Genomic DNA, 20,383 nt, shown 5'->3' on the forward strand with positions numbered 1-20,383 from the left:
TATAATTATTCTCCAGTTTTTGAGTTGCCCATCCATGGAGTATGAGATTTGATTATATCATGTCATCCCTCCTATATTTTGTTGTGTTCCCTCTTTATGTCTTCAGTTGTTTGGAGAACTTTTCTGAGAGGGTCCAGTCTTTTTCACTGATGGTTGTTCTGCAGGTCATTGTGGCTTGGGTGTGCTCAGGAGAGGAGGTGAGATTAGGATCATTCTACTCTGCCATTTTGGACACTCTCCCCCAGTTCAGTCTTTTTGATGGTTTACTCATTAATATTTATTCTTGAGTGCCATACTCATTCATCCTATCTGATCTTTCTTCCATCTTGGGGCCTTTGGATTTACTTTTGTTATCATTCTATGCAGAATATTGAGAAGTAAGCATCCCATGTGTAGGATAAATGTATTTTTAATTTCACTCATTGATTTCCTCTTCATTGGGAATTAAGAGATATCAGATTCATATGCCAATATCCTCAGGTAATAATGGAGTAGTTAAAAAATCTTTTTTACCATAAGACATGTTTATAAGTATTCTGCTGTTACTGCTGCTAAGTCACTTCAGTCGTGTCCAACTCTGTGTGACCCCATAGATGGCAGCCCACCAGGCTCCCCCGTCCATGGGGTTCTCTAGGCAAGAACACTGGAGTGGGTTGCCATTTCCTTCTCCAATGCAGGAAAGTGAAAAGTGAAAGTGAAGTCGCTCGGTCATGCCCGACCCTCAGCGACCCCGTGGACTGCAGCCTTCCAGGCTCCTTTGTCCATGGGATTTTTCCAGGCAAGAGTACTGGAGTAGGGTGCCATTGCCTTCTCTGTATAAGTATTCTATATACTGACAATCTGAATAAAGAAGAACATAAAAGTAACCTTTCTTCCAATCTTTTGAAAGAAATTTTCTTTGAAGTTTCTTAGCTATACAATATACAGGAAATTCCCTATTCAAGAGAAAATAGCAAAATCCTTGTTTTATGTTTGAGAATGAAACTTGAGCATATAGCTACTTGGTGCTAAGTAGACTGGATGTTTGAATCTCTTGGCTTTTATAAGTTGGAGGTAGCCAAGTCAAGGTTTCAACACCTAAATAAGTAAACTTGATTCATTGTTCTCTGATTTTTCTGGGACTGGATTCTACAAGCAGAGTATACTATTTACTCTCTAGCATTCAACAACTTTTAATATAGAGTAGATGATGCCTTTAATGACACCAATAGCATTAGAGATATTTTGCCTGGAAAGTTGTTGCTGTTCAGTCACTCAGTTGTGTCTGACTCTTTGCGACCCCATGGACTGTAGCATGCCAAGCTTCCCAGTCCTTCCCTGTCTCCTGGAATTTGCTCAAACTCATGTCCATTGAGTTGGTGATGACATCCAACCATCTCATCCTTCTCCTCCTTCTTTATATTTCCCAGAATCAGGAAAAGATTTCCAGTGAGTCAGCTGTTCACATTAGGTGGCCAAAGTATTGGAGCTTCAACTTCAGCATCAGTCCTTCCAATGAATATTCAGGGTTGTTTTTCTTTAGGATTGATTGGTTTGATCTCCTTGCAGTCCGAGGACTCTCAAGAGTCTTCTCCAGCACAGCAGTTTGAAAGCATCAGTTCTTCAGCATGAAATCTCTTTATGGTGCAACTTTCACATCTATACATGACTATAGAAAAAACCATAACTTTGACATTTGCCTGGAAAGTAAATAGACGTTAATTCCCACCTTATATGTAGACTGGGAGCAGGATAGAAAGAGACGAAACTACTCATGTTACCTGTTATTTATGTATCTCCTAAATGTGAGGTCAGTTTGTTCTGACATTAAAACTGAATTTAGCTAGTCTTAATTCAGCAAACATTTTTCTGGTTGCTATTTATATGTAAAACATCCTACAAAATACAGTGGGGAAATGAAAGATGAGAATTGAACTGTAAAAGTCTATTTTGGGAAGCTGTTTCTCTGGGAACTCTTTATTGGTCCTCCTTCAGTGATGGCTATGCTAATTTTAAAGAGTTTAGGTAATTATATAATAGAAATGCTGGGTGCATGTTAAGTCTACTGAGCAGCCCTGAGACTCTGAGACAACCATGCCTCTCTGGATCCGTGCTGACAGGTATAAGCCAGCACTGAAAACCCCTGCTCCCAGTACAGCACTTAATATACAGTAAACAGTCCAGAGTTGTATAGAGTGAATAAGATTTTGCAAACTGGAGCCCTTCTCCAAGGATCTAAGTGATGACAGAATGGTTCAGCCTTGAAGACCTAGAGTCAGACTAGAAAAAAATTGCTTTGATTCCTTTTCAGTTAATCATGTTTACATGACTCCACATTCTTCTCACTGTCCTCCAAACAGTATAGTAAGCCCTCTGTATCCATAAGGTTCCACACTCATGGTTTGGTTTCAAACAACTGCAGGTGGAAATATCTGAAAAAATTCCAGAAAGTTCCAAAGAACAAACTTAAATTTGACATACACTAGCAACGATTTAAATAGCATTTACATTGTATTAGGTATTATAAGTAATCTAGAGATGATTTGAAGAATCATAAGGGAGGATGTGTGTAGATTATATGCAAATACTGTGCTATTTTAATAAGGGGCTTGAGCATCCATAAATTTTAATATCTGTAGGGGTCCTGGAACCAATTCCTCAAGATACCTAGGGATGACTGTATGTGTGTCTAGCTATTTTAAGTAAATGATAAGAATTTATAGCTATCATCTGATAACAGCATTCTGAGCACGTTGTATATACATCATTCTAGTCAGTCTTGCCAAACATTCTGAGCAATAAAATTTACTATTTGACAAATGAAGAAACTGAGGTTCAAGGTCATTTTCAGGGATGGTATATCCAAGGTTTAAACCCAGCACTGTGTATACCCACAGCCACCATTCTTAACCACTAATCTATAAACTAAGAAATCATCCCTCTTTCTTGTTATGTATTAGCAGTTCTGTTTTTAACAAATATTTTCTTTAATGCACTCAGTTTCATTTTTGATTTAGAAGTTCTCTGCACTTCAAATGAATACTGAACTGTGAATTTTGATTTGCAAATTCATGTTGGTTAAGAAAATATCAATATTTGGTAAGCTGAAAAGTTTCAAGGGTAGCTTATTTTCCCTATTTTAGTGATGGTTGTGCGTGTGTGTATGCTAAGTCACTTCAGCCATGTCCGACTCTGCGGAACTCTAGATACTGCAGCCTGCCAGGCTCCTCCGTCCATGGGATTCTCCAGGCAAGAATACTGGAGTGGGTTGCCATTCCCCTCTCCAGCAGATCTTCCTGATCTAGGGATCAAACCTGAGTCTCTTATGTCTCCTCCATTGGCAGGTGGGTTCTTTATCACTAGTGCTCTTACTGATGGATAGTAAACCTTTTCCCCCTCTAATTGCCAATGTAGTTAGAAAATAAAAATTGATATGTTCTTTCCATTCAGACAGAAGTTCTGAGAACAGCACTTTGGGAATAAGTCATGACTTATTGTTTCTCTAGGAACATGTGTTGCTGGAGAAAAGACCATTACTTTGCCAATGACTGGCAATATTTCTTCAAAACCAAAAAATAAAATAGCAACAAATGGAGACATTTTGCACAAATTTTTTTGTGATCCAAGGGATTAAACAATTATCCTCAAAACACTAGGAATGTGGCTAAAATTATTTTTCACCATGCAGTAATAATCACACAGAATGGTATACGGGGCAATATTTGGAGACAAGATGAGTAAAAACATAATTATATTTTTATGTTATATTTCTCTGCAAATAGAGAAGTTGGAAGTAATTTGATATTCTGATTAAAAAACTAATGCCAACAAGAAATATCCAGGCCTAGGTCTAGCTCCTAGAGTACTGTTTCTACTAGGAATTGAACAGAGGGTACTTTTTCTTTGAATACATCATTAATGTTAATTTCCAAAGTAGTTCTACCTTGGTTAATACAATATTCGACCCTCTATAGCTTCTGGAATTTTTAACTTTATATTTTAAATAAATAAATGCCCAGTGGTGTCAAACTTGAAATATTTCTGTATTGGTAATGTGGTTTTTCATGGAAATGGGGTGTTTTTTCATATTTTGAGGGGTTGCATAAATCAAGGCTTAGCTTAGGAAGGAAAGGTCTTGTTAGTCATGCTCTCTTTTGAGAAGAGCTTTGTAAATGGGAATTATTCTTTGGCCACTTGGCCTTTTTTTAGTTCTTTGAACAAACTTCTGGTTTCCTGCCTCAGGGCGCTTTCAACTACCATTTCAGCTGAGGAAGTATCTTCAGCTACTGTTGCCCACTTCAAGTCTTTCACGATCAGTCTTTTAATTTTTGTAGGCCCTAGTTTAATGCCTCCTATCAGGAGAGGCTTACTGTGATGCTTCTAAAGTAGGCTACCTTCTTTTATATTTTCTAATTGTATCTACCTTTTCCCATTGGTAATGCTTGTTACAATTTTTATTATTACCCCTATTTGTTTACTGACTGTTATCTGTTTACCTCTAAAGGCAAGGATCATGCTTGTATAGATCCAGCAATTCTTTGATATTTAGTAGGTGCTCAATAAATATTGTTAAATGAATAAATGATTATAAGAGTACATCTGAAGGAAAAGAAGGAAATTCTTGCTCAAGGGTGGAGGCCAAACTGGCAAAGCCATGATAATGTTGTTGTTGTTTCGTCACTAAGTTGTGCCCAACTCTTTGTGATTGCATGGACTGTAGCCTGCCAGGCTCCTCTGTCCATGGGATTTTCCAAGCAAGAATACTGGAGAGGGCTGCCATTTCATTCTTCAAGGGGTCCTCCCAACCCATGGATCAAACCTGCATCTCCTGCTTGGCAGGCGGATTTTTCACCACTGAGATACCAGGGAAGCCCTGATTATAATACAAGGAATAATAAACTGATAGCGGGAAAAGGTGGCAAGTGGAGTAGTTGGAAAGTGCTATCTTCATATTGAGCAGCTGGGAACAAATTCTAAACAGAATGACAATGGAAACTGTTGAGAACAGCATTGGTGTGTTTTATTGGTGATGACTAGAAATTCAGTTCAGTTCAGTTCACTCACTCAGTCGTGTCCGACTCTTTACGACCTCATGAATCACAGCACGCCAGGCCTTCCTGTCCATCACCATCTCCCGGAGTTCACTCAGACTCATGTCCATCGAGTTGATGCCATCCAGCCATCTCATCCTCTGTCGTCCCCTTCTCCTCCTGCCCCCAATCCCTCCCAGCATCAGAGTCTTTTCCAATGAGTCAACTCTTTGCATGAGGTGGCCAAAGTACTGGAGTTTCAGCTTTAACATCATTCCTTCCAAAGAAATCAGGTTATTTTAAAAAAGAAGGATTCTGTACATCTTAAAATATGCTGTGTTGAGCTATAGCCAATTTTTCTAAGTATTATGTAACCGATGGCAGGTATGGGTCTTAAATTTATATATCTTTATATTTACTATTGTCTCCTGCTATACTTGGGGGGCACTCAGTAGATGCTTGTGGGATACTTATTGCCTGAATGAAGAAAAGAATTACAAAGATTACCCACTGAAAAGAACAGGTTGATTTTTATTTTAGCTTAAGACAGGTGTGTGAATTATAATTACCTAGGGTATATTATACATTAGTATGCACATATTCTTATTCCAGTAGATACTTCCATTTACTTGTAGTCCAATGCAGTGGTCATAGCTGAGAATTTCCCTGTGACTCAGACTAGCTCATATATGGCATGATTGCTGATGTCATCCAGCTAGCAGATGGGGAAGAAAGAGAAATAGGATGACATACAGTGTCTTGCCAAACTGCCTTGATCCACAAATACCTGTCACTTTTGCACACATCCCCTCTGCAAAAGCCAGGCATTTGTTCTTTCTCCCTTAAATGCAAGAGGCTGGACAATGTAGTTGTATGTATCAGAGCATCTCAGCATCGTATACACTGGAATAAATTTCACAAAGTTGTTAACATCTCTAGCAACAGTAGTTGTGATTTTTATTTTTAACTCTGTACTGTTAATTACTCTCTAAATTTTCTGAAATAAGCACAAATTAAGTTTATAATCAGGCAAAAGCTTATAAACGTTAAAATAAAAGGGTCTGTGAGAGCTAGCTGAATGGCCTCCCTCTGGAGGTTTAGATAGGTTGGGGCATTCACTATGGTGTAAGTTTCAATCTGTCTTTGTATCTTAGGAACTTCTTCAGGTGCCTGCCAAAGTGACAGAAAATCCACCGAGCATAGTGTAAGGAGGACCCTTCTCTATGCATGGGTGATTTGGATATGACATTTATCAGTGCTGATCACCTGGATTGCCTTGGCTGATCTGGCTGGCTGGGAGGATTTTCCATTCTTCCCTTGCAGTTCCATATTTCCTTTCCAAAATCTTTCCTTCTGTCAAAGAGAGGAGTGTTTTCTGCTCCCAGAAGTGGGAAAGCAACAAAAGAAAAGTTATTTCTTCTTATAGTCTGTTGAAAAGCTATTCTTTAGTAAAACTACTTGTGCACGAAGATGAAGGTATAGATTGAAAATTCATTGTATAAATGTGGGTGAAATCTAATTGATGATTTAATAAGAATTGATATTGATAGCCCTATGCAAGCATGCAGTATGTTCACTGCCTCTTTTTAAGAGTGTGAAAGACAGAAGGAATAGGCACTGTGAGAAGCCTATGACACCTCCCATCCTACACATTTGATTCCGTATTTTATCTCTGTTTCCACTCTGAATTTCAGAGGTATTTCTGCTGCTAAGATCGTTTTCAACACTCACCACTGGCTTCAAAGCTCAAGCCTTTCATTTCTTTGCCTCGTACTTACTTTCTGTTTCATTGCTTGCTACTTTCTTGCACTTGTCTTGCTGAAGAGTCCACCATGGCTATTTAATATTTAAAGGTTGGGATCACTTTGCAGGTTTTAGTTTAAAGGTAACCATAGCGCGCGCGCGTGCGCGCGCGCACACACACACACACACACACACACACATTCATTATTAATAGCAGAGATGCACTGTAAGTTCCTGGGAATCTTCTTTCCTTGCAATGTTAGTTTCATGCAAGTGCTACTGCCACTAGAATTAGGCCCTGATATTGCTATGTGGCAGGTAGACTAATGCAGTAACAAGGGATCCCGAAGTATGTGAACTGTTTATTATGTGGGTGGATGGGACCATGCTGAAGTGGGAGATGAAGCCAGAAACTGACAGACCACGGAAAGTCCGATTTCGGATAGCATCATCTCACAGTGGGAGAGTTCTGAGGGAGGTGTATGAAGATGGACGGCCAGCAGGCTCTCTGGATTCTGAATGTGCCAGTATCTGTGGCATAGATGGGCTCAGTGAGTCTGATGGACAGCAGAATGGCCACATAGGATCGGAAGGTGATGAACAGGAGAATGACCAGGATAACTTACTGGTGTTAGCAAGGGCAGCCAGCGAGAAGGGGTTTGGGACAAGAAGAGTCAACATTTTAAGCAAGAATGGCACAGTCAGAGGTGTTAAATATAAAGTCAGTGCTGGACAAGCTCTATTTAACAATTTGACCAAAGTATTACAGGTAAGTCATTTGTACTTTGTCCTTCCTTCCTGATCTTTGTTTCTAACTCACTGTCTCAACACTCTGTTCTTCAGTTTAAAGCAAGCCTCTCTTATTCATGACTATTACGCACTTTATGAGTCACTTCTGCATCTAGGCTATTGTCTCAACAGCCATCGATTAAAAATATGGTCAAATGCTTAGCAAACTAGATTGATTTCTCAAAGCCAAATTCCTAACATTTAAGTAGTCTTCTAATACATAATGACTAAAACAATATATGTTTCTTAGCCAAGGAAGGGAAGAAGACCGATTATAGGGTTCAAAGCATTTGAGCAAAGTTTAGGAATTAATTTCTGGTTAATCATCCTTAATACACAGTTTACCATTTGTCATCGCTTGCGTAGACATTTAAACTAGAAAAGATTGAGTGCTACATTGAGTGGAGTTGGATTTAGTTGGAATGTTATGAAGATAAAAGGCTAATTTGACTTTCTCCCTTTCCTGGTGAGATTGCAGATTTCATCTAAGATACTTCACTCCATTAATTTGACTTAAGAACTCTAGAGCAGTACTTGAAAAAGTTATTCTTCTATAAATGTATAGTTTGGATCCAGATTTTATAGTAAGAAGTTAGTCTTTAAAATGTGATAGATTATGCACCGTAATGTAGGAATGAGTTATTCATCCTGGGGCCATTGGCAATGATCTTATGTTAATACAAGGTTTTGAAATTGCCTGGGAGCATTGGTGAAATGATTTTCTGTTAAAAACAGGAATCTTTATTTCACGAATGGAATTCATAATCACTACCTTTAAAGTAGCAAGCCAATATTTTTTCATTGTCATACCATTTTATATTATTTTCAATATTTAAATAAAATGATCTCTTGTGATGAATATTCCAGTGCCTTGGCATTAAATAAGGACATGGGAGTGGTGGGGAATTTAACCAAAGACTTTTATTTTTCATTTAAAGGAAGTATTGGGAAAGGTCACATTATGAGGATTTAGAAAAGAAACTAAAGGGTAAAAGCTTTTCAGCTCAAAGGTTGTTTTTCATATATAGAATTTACCTACGACAGATTTTATAGATTAGGGGTGGGGGTTGAGAACCAAACATCAGAAATTGGTGAGTATGTTTCACTAGGTTGAAAATAATCCTATGTGGTGTTCTAGTCATTAGGCTGAGTTCATCTCAGTGCCCTGTGTGTTTCACCCATTGCAGAAATTGTTCTTGCTAAAGTGTAGAACAAGACACTATAACGATTACGTTTATAACTGTTTGCATTCTTGTGATTAATTTAGCTTGTCATGACTTCACCTGCTTTATAATTTGGAGGGTTATTTACAAAACTACTGTACTAATTTTGGCCCTTGGATTAGAATTTTGTTGTTCAAATCTCCCAAGAAACCTATCATTTATGAGTAAATACCTTAAACATTCAAAGCCTGCAAGAGGAAAGCTTTTTCTCTCGGTGGCTTTATCCTAATGAGGCTATAAACTCAAATACAAAATAGAGGAAATTCCAAGGTCAAAATTTTAGTCCTAGATTAGGTTACAACATTTATTTAGATTTTTATGCATAATTTCATCATCTTTAAAAAAAATATTTTAATTTTTTTAAATTATGAAAGTATGGTAACACATTTACAGGAGACTTAGAAAATACAAAACAAGGTTACATATAGTTCCACTATACATTACAATTATTTTTTTAAGTAGATAAATTAAGAGTTTTACTTGGAGTTTCAATATCAAACTCTCAAAAATTAATAGAATGAATACACAGAGAAGTAGAAGGATATATTAGGCCTGAAAAGCACTATGAACCAATTCAAGATAATTAAGATTTATACAGTTTTCACAAAACTACTGCTGCTGCTAAGTCGCTTCATTCGTGTCTGACTCTGTGATCCCTTAGACGGCAGCCCACCAGGCTCCTCTGTCCCCGGCATTCTCCAGGCAAGAACAGTAGAGTCGGTTGCCATTTCCTTCTCCAGTGCATGAAAGTGGAAAGTGAAAGTGAAGTCGCTCAGTCGTGTCTGACTCTTGTTGACCCCATGGACTGTAGGTAGGCTCCTCAGTCCATGGGATTTTCCAGGCAAGCGTACTGGAGTGGGATGCCATTGCCTTCTCCATTTCACACAACAGTAGGATACAAATTCTATTCACTTTCCCATGAACTGTAAACTTGGAGACACTGGAACATATCCGGGGACATAAAACAAGGTGCAAAAATTTCATGGTCTAGAGGTATTGAAATCATACAGAGTCTGTTCTCTTATCATTGTGGAATTATGCTAGATCAATATCAAAAATATTTGAAGATAGCCCACATATTTTCAAGTGCAGTGTGACCTTTACCAAGAGAGATCTTGGACTTAGTCATGAAATGCTTCAAAAAAGTTAGATTGAAAAAAGGAGAGAGGGTAATTGCAGAGAAGAAAGCATCTAAAGGAAAAATTAGCATCAAAATGAGAAATTAATATTAAAGATACTTTATAAACAAAATCCCATGTACTTGGAAATTAAATGACCACTTTCAAATGATGGGTGTATCCAAGAAGCCATAACAAGGAAAATTAGAAGATATTGGTAATAGAGTAAAAAATGAAAAGAGAATTTACCAGAATTTGTTGCATGCAGCTGAAGCTGCTCAACACAGTTAAATACAACGTGGTGTCTTGAGTAAGGTATGAAAACAAATAATGAGCACTAGCATAAAATTTTGTTCATCTTTTTTTTTTAGATAAAAATTCAACAAAACTGTCATTTTCTAATAATATAACCTCATTCTATTCACTCCATGCTTTAAGAAGACAATAATGGTTACTAGCAGAGGTCTCTCAAAGTTTGATATTCAATCAGTTTTTTTTCCCCAAGCTGGTCATTCTTTTTTTTTTTTTAATAATTGTAAAGAAATCAGCACGTTATATTCACAAATTGTGGCCATTATCACTAGTTTCATCATCATTATTATCACCGCCAGAATCATTGCGGGGATATTCGCCCATCTCCCCAGGACAAAATGTTAAAGGAGCTCCTACCTTATATCACAGCTGCTTGCTGCACTATTTCAAGGGGCTCCATTAACATCACTGTCTGTGTGAGCAGCACAGACATCCCCCCAGTATTATCCTGAGAGCTGACTTGGATACTGCTGCTTGCTAAGAGATGTGTATGTCAATAAGGGATGACAAATGTCTTAGGCATATGTCTTAGGATGACTGAGTCGGTCATGTCCATAGGCATCCCACATGAGTATCAGAAAAGCCCCAGAAGGTAAAAGCAGAAGTTAGCATTCAATTACACTCATAGGTCGGTATAGGGGCCAGAAGTGCCTCTTCCCTGGATCTCTGTATATTTTCCAAATCCCTTGGGAAGTAAGCAGCAAATTTAACTAGATGGAACTGTAATGTAGCAATTTCTCTCAGGGGGGAAAATCTGAGGAGTCAGGAGTCCTATCTTGGATATTTGGTTAAGTTTCCAATGCACAGCAAATCTTGAAGAAAGGAACTATGCTGGAAGAAACAATCAGGTTGTTCTTTCTGCTCTTCTTTTAAGATATTAAGTTATAAAATCTTAAAACACTCAACCTGAAACTTGAGAGGAAACCCTAAATATAAATAACATCTTTGAAAAACCATGCAGATCACTTTGCTTTCTCTCTATTAGTTTTCCATTATGTTATTACCATCTCTGGTAAGTGACTTGCAAAATTTTCAACTGTGCAAAGAATAATCGTTGAAATCATTTTTACTCCAAACATTTATACTTCTGAGCAGCACTTATTAATTAAAGGAAGTTGTCTATAAAAAGGATATTAGAACAAATTTTTATTTCATTTGTCAATTAATTGCCCTATAGAATTCTGGGTTATTGAAGGTGTGCAGTATGAATCAAGGTTTTTAAGGGTGGTGATGGACCCAGAGAGAAAAGGTCACCTGGATTATCCAGTGGCCCTTGTAGATTGTGGTTTGTTGGTGAATCACTCAAGGGCCTGGTGCTGGTCTAAATTATGAGTTTTCAGATGCCTGACTTTTTCATCTCTCCTAGAGATCACAGGATGTAATGCTTAAGAGGGACCGATGTGGAAATCTGAAAGCCTAGAATATAGTCATGGCCTGGAAATGGGCATGTATCCGAAGCTGTTTATGTTACTCTTACATATGGTAACCTGAAGAAGGGCATGGCAACCCACTCCAGTATTCTTGTCTGTAGAATTCCATGGACAGAGGAGCCTTGTGGGCTACAGTCCACGGGCTCGCAGAGTCAGACACAACTGAGCTACTTTCATTTCACTTTGCATATAGTAAAGTTCAAGAATTATTGACCAAGACGTAAAAGGAAATTTTAATGAAAAATATTTCATAGTGTTCTTTATGACTTCAATGTTTAATGAGGAAATAAGATGTGTATTGATCTATGATTTTTCACTCTGATCAGGTTAGACCATCAGGAGGGTGTTTACTGAGTCAGAGATAAATAAAGGTATACTGATAGGTTTCCTATTGGTATCCTAATTTATCTGTCTCTAGTTGATTTAGAAACAGGTCCAGAAATCTTACCAGTGTAGGTGTTCTTTTTTAGTTCTCTTTAAGAAATTCTGTTGTAAGGATATTTCTATCTAGATAATACTTTTCCTCATTATTTGAAAATTTTAGAAAACTTATTTTTGTTTAAAAAAATTATTCGTTGTTATCTCATGCAAGACAAATTACACAACTGTTTTGCTCATGCTCTCCACTCAGTTCATATGATTAAGTATGAGATACACTTTTCTCTCAGCAGCAACATTATTTCCAAAGGCTCTTACAGTGGTCAGTGATGCAGATAATTAAGGTCATTAATGTTTTCTAATTTATTCTTATAAAATTACATTTCAGATGGTAATCTTTTCTTGATCTTATCTTCAAACTTTGTAAGCATACTCTGTTAGAATTGCCTAAATAAGTTCCATAAATTTAGGTCCCTCTCTTTCTACAAATTTGACATTTCTGTATTAGAGAAAAACAGATGAAAAAAAGTAAAGTAATTACAGCACACACTATAATTTGGTGGCTCTTTTCAAAGAACTCAAATTAGACATATAACCTCCATCTGTGTATGTATATGCATATCTCTAGCTTGTGAGCTTGTATTTATGAGCATTCTAATGTTTCAAGACAAATAAAATAAAATAATAACACAGAACAATTATATTATGCACAGGGTTTTACAAACATTATTTTGCTTAATTGTACTAAAATTTTTGTGAAATAAGGAGGATATTATTATGATGATGTCTGTTTTTAAATAGCTGGATATCAGAGAAATCAGTTATTTGACCCAAAGCTAGAAAACTGTCTTTCACTGTTTTGGCTTTGTTCATTTTTAAAAGTATAACACTCTATACAAAAATTCCTCACTTTGCCTTTTGAAATGTTGTAATAACAAATATGAAGATATGCAGGAATAAATATATCATGTTATGATATAATCTGGTCTTTTGAAATTTCAGCAATTGGTTAGAAGGTTTTTAAATGTATCATCCATTGAACTTTCAATCTTCACCTAGGGGAGGTTTTTCTGCAGCTAAATAGCTTCTATTCAGTTTTAAATTGTAATTCTATAACATCATTTGATTGACGTGTCATGAGATTAGAGAGGTTGAGAACGCAGGGGAATGGCTTGGTTCACTCAAGGAAACAGCTGCTCAGCTTTGCTCACTGACCTTAGCATACAGCTATTTATCTGTATTGGCAGAAGTTTCTGGACATACTTCTTATCCATCTCTGGTTCACTGAATCTAGCTTTGATAATAAAATAATACTCCAGAAAAAAGGAAGCAGTACTCTTGATGACTCTTAAGTCCCAATGGTTTGTTTGGACTTCTCTGGAAAAACAATTATAATGGTAAATGTTGATTAAGTACTTCCTGAATGCCAGGCACTGTTCTCATTGATTATGTGCATTGGCATATTTGCTCTTCATAGCAACTCTATAAGGTAGTATCATTATTAATCAATTAATTACAGTTTGCACTTCATTTCTGTATATGAAACATTAAATTGTGGGATTTAAAATCATATTTATCTGGGGGAATTCTTATGCAATAGTTTATCAAAACAAGCATCTACTAATGGAAATATTGCCTTCTTAGCTATCAGTAGGCAAGAAATTCTAGAATTTTTGATACAATTTCAAATGGTGCAGGAAGCTACATTAAGAAATTAGGTGACATCATCAAAGAAGCAGGAAAAAAAGCACCAAAATATAAGTTGGTACTGTTGCTGTTTAGTCACTAAGTCATGTCTGATTCTTTTGTGACTCGACCCCATAGACTTTAGCCTGCTGGATTCCTTTGACCATGGGATTTCCGAGGCAAGAATACTGGAGTGGGTTTCCATTTCTTTCTCCATGGGATCTTCCCAACCCAAGGATTGAATCAGTGTCTCCAATGGATTCTTTACTGCTGAGTCACCAGCTACTGATATATTATTATGTACAATTAAAGAATTGTAAACTGTAGAGTACTGTGACCACTTTCCACATGCCATCCCTTTGGTACCCTTTATAACAGTATTTATACTGTGATACTAATTAGGACCTCAATAAATATTCTTTCTTTGAGTTAATTAATTTAGTGACATACTCTTAGTGGTTATTTCCTTCTCTTTGTGTTTGGAGATTTCTTATATTGGATAGGAATAGAGTTTGCATGGTGAAGTATTAGTAGCTTGCTCCCATTAAGTCTCTAATTGATGTGTTATCTTTAATTGATATGAGTTATCTTTAATGCTTATTCAATCCTTTATTTAATAGCCATTTACTGCATATCTATTATGGAGCCAGGACTATACTAGATAAGATGAGGAATAAAACTTAATTTCTGCCTCCATGGAAGATTGAACAGTATATTATGAATGGTTGTGTAAAGTGATTCCTGGGAGAATTCAGATACAACACTGACATTGTATCCCATCTCCAGAGGATTCTCGCCCTCTGTTTGCTCATTAACCTATCATAGGCATGCCCACATTCTTCATTTGCCAATGCTTATATTTTTCTTGTTAGACTGTCTTTTTTTCTTGTTAGATTGTCATTATATTACATTCTTTTCTTCAGCTACTCTTGCTTTCTTTCTAATTTCATTTTGATCTAGATATAAGAACTGAAGGGTAATCTATATAATTAAAGATACTTATTTTGACCTTATAAGTCCCCAATAGTTAGAAATAGTTACTCTGCCCTTTAGCACTCACTTATCCAAGTCCTGTGAATCTTATTAAAATCTTGTCTCTTTAGCACAATAAATATCTAAATTGGAATATTTCATTTTCCTCTATTTATCAGAATCCTTGTATCATCATGAATTTAAATTTGTGGGAGCTTGGTTTTAATTGTTTGAAGATTAGTTGTTTGAAGGTCCCGTGAAACTATTTCAATTCTGACTTTAGAACAACACACTGAGCAAAACTGCAGATTCTACGAGATGACTTGAAAGGGTTTGATGAACTCTTACTGGCAGCCCATGGTTACCACATAATTAGAGAATTAACACCTGATGTTTCAAAACTTTATAAACGCAGTATAACAGTAGGATTAGACAAACATCCTCTGAGTGGCATATTCACGCTTGCAGAGTTTCTGATATTTTCTCCTAAAACCAGTGTTTTTGACTTTGTATAAAAGCAATATGGACATTTAATGGTGTATAAATTGGCTTACTATACAATTATATGAATCCCTCAATCATTATTGCTTGGAATGAATTTTCAAAATAATACACAGGATAAAATATACAAAATTTTTTTTGGTTAAGGACAGTTTATTTACATACACAAATCCATTCAACTAAGAATTTGGATCCCTTTGCTTAGTTTTATTTTTCTGATAATTCATTATCTCACCTAACTGCTGACAATTTATGTCTTAGAACCTTTCATTAGAAGGAAAGAAGTATTAGGTTGACCTAAAATTTCGTTAAATTTTTTCCCCATAAGGTGTGATGGAAAAACCTAAATGAACTTTTTGGCTAACCCAATATTTGCATTTTGTTCATGTAATCTCCCCCACAGTTAATAGACCAAATTAGAGAAGAATTCCTTATTTTGTTGATCTTTAAACAACAAAATTAAGCCATGAAAGAATTAAGTTCGTCCATTATGTATCTCTTATGTAAGAAATGCTATGGAATTAAAGATCTTTATTATATGAAAACTCTGAAAGCTTGGCTAGTCCACAGTTGAAAGAATAGTGAAAACCAAAGTATTTATTTGCAAGAGATAGTCTGTTGTAGAAGAGGAGGTGCTGGGGAATTATGCTCTAACAGGTCAGTGGAAAGAGAATAAGGAGAAGTTAGAGTCCCAGACTGGAGGAGACTAAATGAAGATCATCTTAGGAAGGGAAGAGAGGTGAGGGGCTTTGACCTTAGAGGAAGTTGGTGGGTCTAGAGATTGGAGTTCTGGGCTTCATGGATTAGCACTGGATCAGCATGGAGAAGCTGTGGACAGCCCTACTTACGGGGGCTCTGGAAACAACCAGTGCTGGCAGAGCAGCTCTCCTTGACTGCTTGCTGCCGGCAGAGCAGCTCTCCTTGACTGCTTGCTGTCCTTGCTACAGAGCCAGGTCCCCATGTCAGCCCATGGCTATTTCATGAGCACCTGCCTTGACAGCTACCAGCATATGGCTTGCAGAGCATGTAATGGAAGTGATACCCTCTCATGTCCTGAGATTCTGCTGAACTCCTTCCAAACTGTCCCAAGTAAACGCTCCTCTTTTCAATGACACAGGACTCATGATTCCCCCCTGAAATGAAAACAGGGCCTTTGGCATCCAGATTAATCCTGCTGGGTATGTGAAAAATAAAGCCTGCAGTATCCATATTCAGGACTTTCCTGGACAGTGATAATGACTCACTTAATGTATTAGTTTCTTACTGCTGTTGAAACAACATGCCGCAGACTTGGTGGCTTAAAATAACACAAATTTATTACTTTACAATTCTAGAGATCAGAAGTCTGAAATGTCTCATGGGGATAAAGTGCAGATTTTAACAGGACTATGATCTTTCTGTTCCTGCCTTTTACAGCTTCTGGAGGCTGCGCATTCCTTGGCCATGGTCTTGCATCCCTGTGACCTCAGCTTCCACTGTTACATCTCTTCTTCTAGTTCTTCTACCTCCTTTTTTCTTTAATAAAGACATTTATGATTACACTGAGCCTTCCTGTATAATCTAGGTCAAACCTTCTACTTTCAGATCCTTAACACAATCACTTCTGCAAAATCTCTTTTGCCGTTTAAGATAAGGTATTCACAGGTTGTGGGGACTAGGGCGTGGCCCCTTTGGAGTGGCTGTTAGTCTATATACCACAACTGGTAGGTGTAGTAAGCTTATTTTATCTATGAGAAAATGAAGGTTTTGTGGTAGATTAAATTACTGGCTGTTTTTTCTCCCTTTTCCCTGTGGTACACTGACATAGTTTTGCCATGGTTACCCGAAGATAGGCGTGCACTTCTACAGCCTTTGACTGTGGCTCAGAGGTTAAAGCGTCTGCCTCCAATGCGGGAGACCTGGGTTCGATCCCTGGGTCGGGAAGATCCCCTGGAGAAGGAAATGGCAACCCACTCCAGTACTCTTGCCTGGAGAATCCCATGGATGGAGGAGCCTGGTAGGCTACAGTCCATGGGGTCGCAGAGTCGGACACGACTGAGCGACTTCACCTTCACCTTCACCTTGGACATGTGACTCTTATTGGACAGTGGAATCTGTTGATGTAGCACATGAGAGGCTTGAAGTGTGTTTGCACATTTGGGTTTGCTGTCTTGTATGCCTTCATTTTATGTCTGGGCTCTTAAAAATAGTGCTATCAATTATTCCCAAGAGTAAGAAAAGAACCAACTGTGTCTAAGAAACAAAGCCCCAATTTCATTTCTGAGAGAAAGAAGAAACAAATGTCCTAATTCTCTGGTAGAGTCTTAAATGATTTTTGTGCTCTCTTTCCCTCCGTTAATGGGTAAGAGTATTCTCTGGAGGGAGATGGCCTTGTTTCTGAATCAGAGTCTGAAACTCTGAGGTGAGTATCCTAGGGAAATTTACTTAACTTTTGTAAACCCCAGTTTCCTCATTGGTTAAGTGGGGATAATGATAGTAACTATTTCCCATGAAATGAATGAACTACTGAGTATGTAGCATTTTACACAATGCCTGGCACATTGTACATGGTGAATAAAACTGTTATTTCTGTTATTCATCCCTCAAACAAACTGAATCAATCATTGCTAACTAACTACTCTGCTAGGTAGTGAGGGCAGAGTGATGAACAAAGCATGATTTCTATCCTCAGAGGAGCTAAATTCCTTCTCATGAGGAAGATAAACTCATAGTTCCTGTCAAACATGGAGAGTACCGTGGTGTTTACAAACAGACAGAGGCAGGAATTCTGACCCAACTCTATAAGTCTTTAGAGATGCACTTCTCACATAACATCTTTTTTTAAAAAATGTATTTATTTATTTTTTATTTTACTTTAACATCTTTTAAAACTAGGGCTTGCGTGGGACTTCCTGAAAAGACTTCATGGTACAGCAAGCTTTGCTGGCTGCACTCACTTCTCTTTGGGAAAAAACTCAGCGGCTGGCCCTGGACTTGGCTTAGCCTCTGCTACACAAACCTGTTTTCCTGAGGCCAGTTCCTCTGTTTTAGATCCTGTCTTGGCTCTGGCCTCTGCATGGACCTTTGTCTTCCATTCTCTTTTTAACCTCCTGTGGCTGCTAGGCCACATGTGTGTCTGTTTGGCTCTGTACCTGTGAGCTCAGCCAGCCACCCACGTGCCTTGTGTCTGAGCATTCCTCCACAACACCTGTCATCCTGAAAGCCTAGCTTGCTCCTTCTGGGTAGAGATAACTCCCATCTCTTCTTTAGTAATAGCCTGGATTGACTTTTTATACCTTTCAACCCTAATCCAAGGGATTATTTGTATTTATATGGGATGTATTTTGCTATAAGCTACAGAGTAGACTACTAGACATGGCTTAAAATACAGGCATTCATTTTTATCAGTTTAGGAGATGTTCAGAAAAGGCTGTTGCTGAGGTTGTTTGGTGGCTTGATAAGGGGGTAAACAACTCAGTTCCTGTTTTCTGCTCTATCATCCTTGGCTTATTTGTGAAATTCCTCGTGGATCCAAGATGGCTGCCAGACCAGAGTCAAAAACAGAAAGGGAGCGGTGGCAAAAGAGAGCTCCTTCGTAGGTTCACCTCTTCTATTAGAAAAGAAAAGAGAATTCTAGAAATTTTTCAGAAGCATTCTCTTTCAGTTAATGTCCAGAATAGAGTTTTATGGCTACTGCTTGCTATAATAGAAGCCTGGGAATATGAGTTATGGCTTTGCCTCTGTGGCAGAGGACAGCATGGAGCCTGGAGTTCAAAACAGCTGTTGGGTAAGCAAGCAACCGTGCCTGCCACACCATTACCCAAGAACTCTGATTGTTGTTTTTCAATCTCTTAGTAGTGTTGGACTCTTTATGACCCCATGAACTGCAGCATGGCAGGCCTCTCTGTCCCTCACCATCTCTTGGAGTTTGCCCAAGCTCGTATCCATTGAATCAGTGATGCCACACAGCCATCCGATTCCATCCAGAACTGTGATATGACTTAATTTTTACTTTATACAATTTGACTCTCATTGGACCATACAGAAGCATTTTAATAGTGATCTTATAGTATAATCTCTGTGAATTCTTTTTACCTGTCCTTATTTTTTCCTGTCTTTTCAAGTTCATTTCTTAATATTTTTTCAGTATCCATTCCTTTTGATTTATGGCTGCCATACCTGTTTTCTCAGGTCTAGACCTTTTTCTTGTTGCTTTTTACCTTTTTAAAAAGTTTTATGAACCTTTTTTACCAGATGGCTTTCATTATTCTAATACTAGAACTTCAGAAACTTCAAATGATGTGTTCTTGTTCGTCCAGTAATATCCAACTCTTTGCGACCCCATGGACTGCAGCGCACCAGGCCTCTCTTTCCCTCACCACTCCCAAAGTTTGCCCAAGTTTATGTCCATTGTGTCAGTGATGCCATCAAACATCAAATGACATGAGGGGATGGTAAACAACTTATTATTAACTCATAGCCATAAACATCTAAGTATATCACTTATCTATTATATCTAGAGTAGAGCCTGATTGTGTAATTTTAAAAAGGTGCATGTCAGCCACACTTGACTTAAGCTGAGCCACCTGAAACAGAAATGAACTTCTCCTATACAGTGCATATGGCTTTATTTTTTCCCTCCTGCTTGCCTTCATTAAATCAGAAACAAAATAAAATACAAAACACAGTGACTACAGAGTCATAGGGAAGCTTCCCACAGCTTCTTCCTCAACGCCTGCCTTGGAAGCATCCCTTCAGGGTTCCATAGGCAGGGAGGGGGACTCACTTCCCATTTGAGGAGAACAAAGAGAGAGCAGCTCTCTGCATGCAGAGCAGGGCAGACCTCTCTCAGCAAGCCTCTTAGCTTGCTGCTGCTGCTTTCCAGATTCCACTAGTCATAAACAAGCTTTAAAAAATTATTTAAGCAAATCCTATTGGTATTAATAATGAGAGCAATCTTTTTTTGAATGCCTGCACATTCAGAAATTAACTTAGGTACCTTTCTTATGGGCTTCCTAGGTGGAGCAGTGGTAAAGAATCTGCCTGCCAATGCAGGAGACTCAAGAGACATGGGTTCAGTCCCTGGGTAGGGAAGAGCCCCTGGAGTAGGAAATAACAACCCACTCCAGTATTCTTACCTGGAGAATTCCATGGACAGAGGAGCCTAGCAGGCTACAGTCCATGGGGTTGCAAAATCCAGGGGGAAATGACTGAGTGTGTGCTCGCGCGTGTGCACGCACACA

The 20,383-nt window shown here is 38.0% G+C and overlaps 1 protein-coding gene across 1 annotated transcript in view; it reads left to right on the plus strand.

The window, feature by feature from the left end:
* The first annotated feature begins 7,119 nt into the window (after positions 1-7,119).
* GRXCR1 (glutaredoxin and cysteine rich domain containing 1) overlaps positions 7,120-20,383 on the plus strand; it is a 140,620-nt gene continuing 127,356 nt past the window's right edge. Inside the window, exon 1 of the mRNA XM_040238119.1 lies at positions 7,120-7,521. Coding sequence (XP_040094053.1) covers positions 7,120-7,521 — 402 coding nt within the window. The remainder of the gene's footprint in view (positions 7,522-20,383) is intronic.

The sequence above is a fragment of the Oryx dammah genome, unplaced genomic scaffold (assembly GCF_014754425.2).
Source record: "Oryx dammah isolate SB20612 unplaced genomic scaffold, SCBI_Odam_1.1 HiC_scaffold_3, whole genome shotgun sequence".
In the NCBI taxonomy this organism is placed as follows: Eukaryota; Metazoa; Chordata; class Mammalia; order Artiodactyla; family Bovidae; genus Oryx; species Oryx dammah.